The 12,122-nt window shown below is 45.9% G+C and overlaps 1 protein-coding gene across 2 annotated transcripts in view; it reads left to right on the forward strand.

Annotated features, from left to right (window-relative positions):
• LOC147902440 (uncharacterized) overlaps positions 1-12,122 on the forward strand; it is a 76,522-nt gene that overhangs the window by 18,406 nt on the left and 45,994 nt on the right. For both annotated transcript variants that reach the window (XM_087373782.1, XM_087373784.1), the window contains exon 2: positions 1,326-1,557. In XM_087373782.1, the coding sequence (XP_087229908.1) occupies positions 1,326-1,557 (232 nt within the window). The remainder of the gene's footprint in view (positions 1-1,325; positions 1,558-12,122) is intronic.

A 12,122-nucleotide genomic window follows, 5' to 3' on the forward strand; every position in this document is an offset into this window, starting at 1 on the left:
GGGTCGTAGGCCTTTTGATGCAGGGATCAAATTCAGAGTGGTTCTTAGACCCTGACCCCCAGTTACTCTCCACCGGGTCTTGGAGACTCTGGCTCTATGGAGGAGTTCCCATCAGGTATTTACAGTGGGACCCCGGAGAGTGGGAGTGGATTGACGCGGGGCATCGAGAGAAGACCATCCCCTTCTTTCGTTACACGGTCAGTAATGCCAGGAGATTTCAGCTCAGTAGTAGAGGCTGGAGACCCTCCAGAGTTCCTCATTGGGAGACTTTTGGTATTACTGCGGATCAGCAGAGGTACTTCTGGAGGAGGCTCTGGAAATCCCACAGGAATAGAAAGATCACTATCTTCTTTTGGCTTTCTATTCATGGAGGGATTGCAGTGAACCTTTGGAGGTCCAGATTCGGAGCCGACCCTACTTGCCCTCGTTGCCTTTCTGCTTCGGAGTCTATTCAGCATTGCTTATGGGATTGCAGACAGGCGAGATTGATTTGGATGGGGATAGCCAGGATCTTCAGTCACTTTGCCCATTCCCCACTTTTTATGACTTGGGGCTCGGTGGCTTGGCTTTCTCTTACAGGACCTCAGGTTTTCTATGAGGGACTTGACTCCTCTCGGGCCATTTCGGTTCGACGTCATCGGGTTGAGTTCTGCTCGTTGGATGTGGTTCCACACCGTCCTTTTACAGCTGTACATGCCTCTGTGGATACTTCTTGGGAGATTATAGCGAGCATAGCAGCCTGGCATATCTGGAGAGCCAGATGCACAGAGGCTATGGAGGGTACTCAGGTTCATCCCTCGCACACATTGGCTAGTATCTGGACAGACATCGTACACACTCTGATGGCCGTATGGACGGGTATGCAGGGGGACTCCCGTGTAGCCTCAGCTAGGAGGGCTTCTTTCTTCAGGGAATGGAAGGATTCTCCTTTCTTCTCTGAATCTACTACAGGGTTGAGATGGCACTTTCAGCCTCAGCCTTGGTTTCTTTCCACCTCACTCTGAGGGGTTTTTTATTATCCTCACGATTTCATGATGTATTCCGCTTTGAGCTTGCTCTCGCGGTTTTTTGTTCTTACTTAATAGAAGTCTTTTTCATGAAAAAAGGAGAAAATCAGCCATATAAGTTGCATATTTCCATCTACAAAGGTTTTTAGATGTTTCATGTATCAAACCCAGTAATTTAGCCTTGCATGGTTGAATGCTGTAAAAGAGGTTAAATTGGGCTATGTTGCAATGTAAATATGCTTGTAAAATTTCTATTTTTGGGGGGAATAAAAGGGGTGAGGATCATCAGACTTCTGACAGTGCTTTTGTCTCTGGCAGGATTCTTGATAACTCTGTTGAGGAACTGCAAAAACAGTTTGAAAAGGAAGTTTCAGATTCTGCCAAAGATCCAAATATTTATGCACGGAATTTATTGCAGTATTGCTGCTTCAAAGCTCTGGAAGTGGTAACCCGAAATAGAGGCTATTTGAGTGATAAGCATTTCAGACGCCTGAGTTTTGACATGATGCTTGCTTGGCAGGCTCCTGATGCAGCAGAAAAGCATTGTAAGGTAATTTTATGGAAAGTTTTGTAAATTTTTTGATGAATTTATTTGAATTATAGGATTCTCCTTTCCTGCAGCCCTTGTGGTTTTTCCTTTTTGGTGGGGATCCTTCTTATTAAAAGGCACCAAGAAGTGTTTTTCTTATTAAGTAAGAAAAGTATCAAAAGACACCAAGAAGTGTTTGCACATCTCTTGGCCAGCAGGCCCATAGCAACCTAAGGATAACAAGTGAATGTTTGCATAGGGGACACCTAGAGAGGGCATAAAGGTGATAGAGTCCAATGAAGGACATTTGTCTTTTCAAGGACAGCCCACATGGTAGGAACAGAGCAAGGTGGGAGGATTCCAGAGAAAGCCCCAAAGGGAAAGGGGTATGAGGAAGGACATATATGCGGAGATAGGAAGTGAAGGTACATCTCCATGGGAGGAACTATAGGTGTCTACCACACCCCAAAAACAAAAGATAAAATAAGTATTGGTGAACATAGGAAAGACTCCATGCGACGAGAGCAGTCCCTATGATGTCCTAACATGTATCATGAATTAAGTGTCTGTCATGAGTAGTCTGAGCCCATGTGGGCCCGCGACTAGGGTGCCATCGGGAGTTTTTGTGTCTCTAGAGCATGTTTGAGATTAGTTTTTTCCATCCTCAACTCCTCTCTGTAGGGAAATACTCGGGGACAATGTAAGGCTGCCTATCTCATAGATGTTGCAATGACTGTCCCCATAATGGAACGGTTCTCATAGGGCCTATGTCCAGTCTCCTATTGACCAGGCATGCTTGAAATTCAAGGTCTTTGTCTCGGTGTCTCCCAACGATATCCTCACCTGCAAAGAAGTATGTGATCACATGCTGTCTATAGCGTGTCCCATGGTGGTGGACCTCACAAATCTAGACCTGAGTTGGGTGACCTCATATACAAAGAGTGCAGCACATCTATAGTTAGGGTAGTCATCATAGCTGTGTATCCATGGAAACATAGGCAATGACACCTCCCCTAAATCTCATGTTATTGGGGCATCGCTTCAAGACATTCTCCTCTATCTTTACCTCCTGTGTATCAGACGATATCTAAAGCCTTAAGACTCTATCTAAAACCTTTGATGACCTGGACCTTGGTGATCCATACTACATGAGAGACGTGAGTCTAGATGTACCCGGGTGTCTATTGAATGAAGCCATCCTTGCTCAAAGAGAGGAGGAGCATCCAAGTGTAGAGTCATCCATGGCTGGAAGGAAAAACCAAGCAAAACCTCACTTGTTGTTAATTCTACCTTGTTACATGAGCAAGTTAATAGAATAGGTTTGTTAGAAGGTTTGCCAATTTGTGAAGAGAAAGAAGTGGAGTCACCAATCTGTGCAACAATTCGCATAGATAATTGGGGTAGAGTTAGCTTCTATGCATGACAGGCTGGCCAAACCATCAAGGGGGGCTACGTTGGACTCGAGGCTGCCCTAAGTCCCTCACACGATGTCATGAGCACAATTGCATCAATCTCCTCAAGCACTCCTCACATGTGCCACCGCCTGAACCCCCTTCTACATTTGTAGAAGGAGGCATACAGCAGGTGGGTCTCCTACTGCACTGTGTCCAACTAATGTGAGTGTGATGGCCCCAACATGTGCCCCTCCTAATCACAAACCTCTAGATGCTAAATCAAGGGTTGGCACTTGAACTCTTCCCTCCACTATGGACTGGAGGTGTTGCCACACCTCATCAAGCTCCGCATCAGAGGCGAGAACCCCTTCCCCTTAGGGGGCCTCTATGAAATTCCATCTGTGAGCATGTTGCCATTGATCCCAGCTATGAGGACCGTTTCCTAGAAGTACCTACTAAAGAAAGAGCTTCCAAGGCTTTGGACCTAGACTGAGTACCCTGTAGGAACAAGAATGGAGAAGAGTTATGAACACAAGAGAAGAAGAAGTTGTAGGAACAAAGTGGAGACAAGTTGTGAACACAAGTGAGCAAGAGTGCACACACAAGAAAGCTCCAATAGAAATGTTCAAATGAAACAATACAAGTACTTGGTATATGTAGTACCCAAGTACTATTGGTCAACCATAGGGTTGACTTTATGCCTACAACACCATATCTTTGTAAACTCTTACAAATCCCCCCTCAAAGATATGGCTGAAAGTACCCTGAAAACATCTCAGGTGTACCCTATAGTACCTAAAGTATCATGGTTGCACAAATTCATCCAGATGGATATGCAACCTATGAGAGGACATGAAAACAATGTCATTGTGAATCACTTCACGACCCCCCTTGACATTGTGAGAATGTCTCTGATCCCCAAGCCATGTCAATGTCATAAGAAAAGATTTGTTGACAAGGCTTTGGTGAAGATACCGCCACATTGTCCTCAGATGGACAATAGATGAGATCAGTGAAGCCATCAGAAATACAATCCCGTACATAATGATAATGATTTTCAATGTGTTTCATGCGAGCATGAAAGACAAGATTGTTGGCTATGGCAATGCAACTCTGGCTGTCACAGAAGATAGAGTTTGCTTCGCCATCCTGTGCATGATGCAAGTCATGCAAAAGCTTCCTTAACCACATTAACTCCGTAGTGGCTGAATTTGCAGCTTTGTACTCTGCTTCACTGGAGAAAAGAGAGACTCGCTCTTGCTTCTTACTGAGCCATGAGATATAGGCTGAACCCAATGAGAAGCAATAGCCAGTAGTGGACTGTTTGTTGTCAATGTCCCCTGACCAATCTGAGTCGGTGAAACCACTCAGCTTTAGATCACAATCTGAAGCATAATGCAGGCCAAGAGAGAGAGTGCCATGGACATATCTGAGAACCCTCTTTGCTGCATTCCAATGTGTGATCGTGGGACAATGCATGAACTAGCTCAAACACCGTGTGGCGTAGGCAATATCAGGCCGTGTGGAGCATAGATATATCAAACTGCCAACCAACTGCCTGTACAAAGTGCCATCAAACTTTTCAGCAGCATCATGCTTACTCAGCTTGAGTCCCTTTTCCAATGGAGTAGCCACAGGCTTACAGTTATCCATTTTAAATTTCTGCAACAACCTCTTCGAATACTTTGTCTGTGACATAGAAATCCCATCACGGGTCTGGAAAAATTCAATGCCAAGGGAATAGTGCAATAGGCCCAAATCTGTCATGTCAAAGTTGTGACATAAAGCAGACTGCACTGCTGTAATTTGCTACAAATCACTGCCAGTGAGTATGATGTCATCCACATGTAGTACCAACATGACCAATTCTGATTTTTGCTGCAGAACATACAGATTTGGCTCTGTATGAGTGTTGTGACGAAGCCCTAGGAGAGCAAAAACTGATGTATCTTCTGATACCACGCACGAGGTGCTTGCTTCAGCCCATATAGAGCCTTCCTGAGCTTGCATACCTTGTGCTCTTGTCCCTTCACCTCAAAACCTTGGGGCTGATGTACACAGACCTCCTCTTTACGATCTCCATTGAGGAAAGCGGTCTTGACATCCATCTAGTACACTGACCAACCGTAAAACGCAGCAAGAGAGATGACAGAACGAATGGTGGTCATCTTGGCCACTGGAGCAAATGTCTCCTCATAATCTATCCCCTCATCTTGTGCATACCCCTTGGCAACCAAATGGGCTTTGTGTTTCTCAACTGTGCCATCTGAATGGTATTTCACCTTATAAATCCATTTCATGCCAACCACATTTTTCCCAATTGGCGCATCAACCAAGTCCCATGTGGCATTTTTCTCAATGGATTTAATCTCAGCTTCCATAGCTTTCTGCCATGCGGGATTATGCTGAGCATCCTTGAAGCTCTGAGGCTCATTGTCAGCTTCCATCACTGAGGTCATCAAAGCAAAATTGACCTTTTTCTGATTTTTCTGAGTGCTGGCCATGGTTTTCCCCAAAGTAGGCTGATCCTTAGCATCTTGAATGGTCAACCTTGCCCAACGTGAATGAGGCTGTCTATTCTCATGAGGCTGGCCTCACGACGTTGATAATGCCTCCAAACATGAGGCTGTCTATTCTCATTCATTGGCTGCAAATCTGAAACATTTGAGGGAGAGCCATCCTCAACATGTGGCAAGCCATCTGAACGAACAGGACTCAACCTGATGACGTCGAATCGAAATGGACTGAGAGGAGTCAAGTCTCTCATAGAATACCTGAGGCCTTACAAGAGAAAGCCAAGCCACTAAGCCCCATGTCATAAAGAATGGGGAGTGGGCAAAGTGATTGAAAATCCTGGCTAGCCCCATCCAAATCATCCTCGCCTGTCTGCAATCCCATAAGCAATGTTGAATAGTCTCCGAAGCAGAGAGGCAATGAGGGCAAGTAGGGTTGAACCTGGATCTCCAAAGGTTCACTGCAATCCCACCATGGATAGAAAGCCAAAAGAAAAGAGTGATATCTTTTTATTCCTGTGGGATTTCCAGAGTCTCCTCCAAAAGCACCTCTGCAGATTTGCAGTGATATCAAATGTCTCCCAATGAGGAACTCTGGAAGGTCTCCAACCTCTACTACTGAGCTGAAATCTCCTGGCATTACTGACCATGTAACAAAAGAAGGGGATGCTCTTCTCTCGATGCCTTGCATCAATCCACTCCCACTCTCCAGGGTCCCACTGCAAATACCTAATGGGAACTCCCTAGTAGAGCCAAAGCCTCCACGATCTGGTGGAGAGTAGATGCAGTCCCTAGAATGGTACTAGCATGAACAAACAAACCAAGCCATGGCCAAGAGGACCTGGTTGACCACCACAATTCTAGAGGCAAGAGCCAGCTTGGCTGAGCTCCAAAAAAGGAGCTTCCTCCTGATGCTCTTCCACATGGGAGCAAACTGCTGTGTGGAAGAAATATCCAAGCTGACCTGGTAGCCCAAATACCTGACTGGAACACCCCTCTGAACCCAAGTGAATTCAATATCAAGCCCCCAAATTGGAGTGTCCTCATCACTGATCCAAAAGCCATTGGATTTATGCCAATTTATCTGTGCCCCCGCCGCCAAGCAAAATAAATCCAATGCTGTCCTCAAAGAAGTGAGCGTCTGTGGAGTGGCATCCAAGTAAACTGCTATGTCATCTGCCAACTCACTGTCAAGTAGCTCCTCTTCCCTTCTAATGGGAAGTCTCAGCCCAAAGATGTCAGCTTGAGATCTAACATAGATACTCATAGCTTCGGCCACGAACAAAAAAAGAAAAGCCGCAAGGGGGCATCCCTGACGGACTGATCTGAAAATCTGCAATCTCTCACCCCTTACCCCACCAATAAGTACCTGGCCGTGGGCTGATTTGTACCAAGAGGAAACACCTCTGATCCAAGCATCAGTAAAGCCAAAACATAGAAGGGTGCCCTTCAAAAAACCCCAATCTACTCTGTCATTTTCTCAAAATCCAGGAGTAGAATGGCCAGATTCTGGCCGCTCTCTGCATGACCCACTCTAAAGCTTCATTAACCACATTTACTCCGTAGTAGCTGAATTTGCAGCTTTGTACTCTGCTTCACTGGAGGAAAGAGAGACTCGCTCTTGCTTCTTTCTGAGCCATGAGATACAGGCTGAACCCAATGAGAAGCAATAGCCAGTAGTGGACCATCTGTCGTCAAATGTCCCCTGACCAATCTGAGTCATTGAAACCACTCAGCTTTAGATCACAATTTGAAGCATAATGCAAGCCAAGAGAGAGAGTGCCATGGACATATCTGAGAACCCTCTTTGCTGCATTCCAATGTGTGATCATGATCCCATGTTGCTTCAAAAATCCCTGGAATGCATGTGACATGTACTCTCCCCCTCTATCTGAGTTGAATGTTCCAATTCTAGAAATTGTTTGGTTCTCAGCCATAGCTTTGAACTCCCAAAACCAATAGAACACCTCAAATTTTTCCTTTATGAGAAAAAGCCATGTGAACCTGGAGAAGTCATTATAAAGGTCACAAAGTACCTTGCTCCTCTATGCGTGGGAATAGTCATGGGGCCACATACATCACTGTGCACTATCTGCAACACTCTGGTTGCCTTGACCCAATTCTTGCCTTGTTTATTGAATGGCAAGCAATGCAATTTGCCAAGTGCACACCCCTCACACACTTCATTTGCTGGTTGCTGTAATTTTGGCATTCCCTGAGTGATATTATTGTTGTACAAGTGGACAATGCCCTATGATGGACATGTCCAAACCTAGCATGCGATAAATAAGCCTGGGAATTGTTTGCTATAGCCAATACCTTCTTATCATAAGGCTGAGCATCAAGCTTGTATAAGCCTCTGTCATATGTGCCTGTTGCTACGACCTCATACCCTTTCTTTGGATCCTTGATCCTGCATTGGTTATCCTGAAATTCGACCAACATATGTTGATCATGGGCAATGTTTGAAATTGAATTCAGATTTTGCCTTAAATTTGGAACATACCAAACATCTCAGATATACTTAACTTTCCCATTATCAAGCTGAATGGGGATGTGCCCAATTCCGATGATGTCTTGAGAGGCATCATTGGCACATGTAACCTGTCTGCCATGACAGGTGTGATGCTCTCAAACCACTCCTAGCGAGGAGTCATGTGCTTAGTAGCACCACTGTCGATATACCATGTATCACTTGCAACAAGGGAAGCATCCCCTGATTGATTTTCAGCATTCAAATCCCCCCTGGCATCCATCTTCTCATTAAATGCAGCAAACAAAAAATCTCTATAACCTTGGGCAAGATGAGATTCATCATGTGCATCTCAAGCATGAGTTTCAGTGGGGGCAACAAAATTACCGCTGGATCTGTCCCTTTGCCTCTTCTTTTCATTGGCAATCCTTTTCTGACACTCTGCGATGTAATGCCATGGCTTCTTGCAATAATTGCATTTGCCCTTTTTTTTTTTTTTGCTTGAACTGCTTGCATTCCCCTCCTTGGGCTGAGTTGTATGGCTATGTTTTTTTTTTTTCATGAAAAAGACTTCTATTAAGTAAGAACAAAAACCCGCGAGAGCAAGCTCAAAGCGGAATACATCATGAAATCATGAGGATAATAAAAAACCCCCTCAGAGTGAGGTGGAAAGAAACCAAGGCTGAGGCTGAAAGTGCCATCTCAACCCTGTAGTAGATTCAGAGAAGAAAGGAGAATCCTTCCATTCCCTGAAGAAAGAAGCCCTCCTAGCTGAGGCTGCACGGGAGTCCCCCTGCATACCCGTCCATACGGCCATCAGAGTGTGTACGATGTCTGTCCAGATACTAGCCAATGTGTGCGAGGGATGAACCTGAGTACCCTCCATAGCCTCTGTGCATCTGGATCTCCAGATATGCCAGGCTGCTATGCTCGCTATAATCTCCCAAGAAGTATCCACAGAGGCATGTACAGCTGTAAAGGACGGTGTGTAACCACATCCAACGAGCAGAGCTCAACCCGATGATGTCGAACTGAAATGGCCCGGGAGGAGTCAAGTCCCTCATAGAAAACCTGAGGTCCTGTAAGAGAAAGCCAAGCCACCGAGCCCCAAGTCAGTATGGCTATGTTTTGGCTCAAACTTTTTCTGAAATTTGCCTTCTCCACCCATGGCAAGCGCTTGCTCACCCTAACGAGAGGCTTTGGCAAAATTTGAGCATCTCTCCTCTTCCTGCAACAAAAGCCCAACTAACTCCTCGAACGAGAGTGGGGCTGCCCTGAGAACAATGGTCAATGAAGTGACGAATGTGCCATATGAGGGCGCTAAGCTATTGAGAGTAATAGAGACGAGCTTCTTGACTTCTATTTCCTCATCAATACTTGCGAGATGATCACGTAGATCAGTGATCTTGGCAATATGATCAGTGATGGCCTGGCCTTCCTGCATCTCAAGATCCTTGAGCTGATTTGTCAAGGCAATGGCTCTTGCCTCATTCCTAACATGATACATGTTTGCCAATCTTTCCCATGCTACCTTTGCATCCTTGCATGACTTGATAGTCATCATAATGTGCATCTTCACATTTGTGGCAATCAAAAACATCGCGTGGGCACTGCGGCGATCAAACTTCTTCTGCTCCTCTATCGCAGGAGGGATTGTAGCAGTCTGCTGTGTCTAAGTCTGACCCGAAGAAGCTGTGCTGGATGTAGATGAGCCTGCTAGCCTCACCTCATCCCTACTAACAATATCCTACAAGCCCTTACCAACCAAGATGTTCTTAAGCATGAATGACCACAAGGCATAGTTTGGTCCATCCAGCTTGTCACCCTCGGACAAATTGCCAAAACTGTCTGAAAGAGTCGACATGATGCAAAATGGGATACCCACAAGCTGCAAATGTACCTGCAAAAAGAATTACAAGTCCCAAAATTGCAACTGGCTGCAAATGTGCCTGCAAATCCCAAACTAATATTGGCTGTAAATGCAATGTACGACTGGCTGCTTTGAAATGCCACTGACTGCACAATGCAATCACTACAAAAATGGCATCATCCAATCACTACACTCTGCTGCAATCTGAAGTGCAATCCCAAACTGAAAATGCACAACCCAAATCTTAAAGAGCGCACCCACGAGTGTTCAAATGCATCCAACGGAGCTCAAAAGCATCCACAACTGTAAAGTAACTGCAAATGCGCCCAACAATGCAGAGTATCTGCAAATGCACCTGAGAGTGCAAGAGTATGGGCTGCGAAAACAGTCCCGAAGCGAAATACACAGCTCAAAACACTTACTGAAAGTGCACCTTGGCCCGAAACACCTGCAAAACAGTCCACTGACTGTGTGGGCAAGTTGGAGATGACAAAGGAGCAGAAGTGAGCTGTTTGGAACTGAATGAAGCTGTCAGGAGTACTTCTGAACACAATACATATGTAGAGAAGAGCCTGGAGAAGTATGGAGACGCTTGGAGCTGCTGGGACACACCCGGGAGAGACTGGAGCTGAAAAAGGTCCAGATTTGAGCAAAAACGCCCAAAAACAGTCGAAAACTGCTAGAATCGCCTTCTAACAAGTCGTATGGGCTCAAAATCACGTTCCGACAAGTCGTATAGACTCATGGCACTGTCGCGCAACTGTACAAACAAATACATATGGACAGTATGGACAGAAAAAAAAAGGGGGGGGGTATCACTTGAAATGGTGCGAGACAGATTTGTTTTTTTTTTTTTTTTTCCCCATGAAAAAGACTTCTATTAAGTAAGAACAAAAACCCGCCAGAGCAAGCTCAAAGCGGAATACATCATGAAATCATGAAGATAAATAAAAAACCCCTCAGAGTGAGGTGGAAAAAAGCCAAGGCTGAGGCTGAAAGTGCCATCTCAACCCTGTAGTAGTTTCAGAGAAGAAAGGAGAATCCTTCCATTCCCTGAAGAAAGAAGCCCTCCTAGCTGAGGCTGCATGGGAGCCCCCCTGCATACCCGTCCATACGGCCATCAGAGTGTGTACGATGTCTGTCCAGATACTAGCCAATGTGTGCGAGGGATGAACCTGAGTACCCTCCATAGCCTCTGTGCATCTGGCTCTCCAGATATGCCAGGCTGTTATGCTCGCTAGAATCTCCCAAGAAGTATCCACAGAGGCATGTACAGCTGTAAAAGGACGGTGTGGTACCACATCCAACGAACAGGACTCAATCCGATGACGTCGAACCGAAATGGCCCAAGAGGAGTCAAGTCCCTCATAGAAAACCTGAGGTCCTGTAAGAGAAAGCCAAGCCACCGAGCCCCAAGTCATAAAAAGTGGGGAATGGGCAAAGTGACTGAAAATCCTGGCTATCCCCATCCAAATCAATCTCGCCTGTCTGCAATCCCATAAGCAATGCTGAATAGACTCTGAAGCAGAAAGGCATCAAGGGCAAGTAGGGTCGGCTCCGAATCTGGACCTCCAAAGGTTCACTGCAATCCCTCCATGGATAGAAAGCCAACAAAAGATAGTGATCTTTCTATTCCTGTGGGATTTCCAGAGCCTCCTCCAGAAGCACCTTTGCTGATCCACAGTAATACCAAAAGTCTCCCAATGAGGAACTCTAGAGGGTCTCCAACCTCTACTACTGAGCTGAAATCTCCTGGCATTACTGACCGTGTAACGAAAGAAGGGGATGCTCTTCTCTCGATGCCATGTGTCAATCCACTCCCACTCTCTGGGGTCCCACTGTAAATACCTGATGGGAACTCCCCCATAGAGCCAGAGCCTCCAAGACCCGGTGGAGAGTAGCCGGGGGTCAGGGTCTAAGAACCACTCTGAATCTGATCCCTGCATCAAAAGACCTACAACCCTGATAGGCTGAAAAGCAGACTTAAGCAAGATGTCCTCTGTGGACCTGAGCAATCTGCCACCATCCTGGACACTAAAAACCAAAGCATCCTCCTGTGCATCTCGGAAAGCTAAGACCTGAAGTGGAACCCCGCCTCTCGAGAAAGTACCTGCCCAAGTGGAGGAAGTGAGTGGCATATCATCTGTGTCTATCCAAACCTCTGGAAGGGCTGCCTCAATCTGCAAGATCCTCCCTGCACTCCCTCTGAGATGTCCTGTCAACCTTGATTTGGTTTCCTCTGGAAGCCTATGGAAAGCTTTCCAAGACCCCAAAGAAGAAGCAGGTCCCCTCTCCCACCTGGCCCACTGCATGTAGAGTGAGGCACCCAGTGGCCT

Source organism: Dipteris shenzhenensis, chromosome 4 (assembly GCF_047967505.1).
Source record: "Dipteris shenzhenensis isolate YYH24624 ecotype China chromosome 4, Dip_SZ_1.0, whole genome shotgun sequence".
Lineage (NCBI taxonomy): Eukaryota > Viridiplantae > Streptophyta > Polypodiopsida > Gleicheniales > Dipteridaceae > Dipteris > Dipteris shenzhenensis.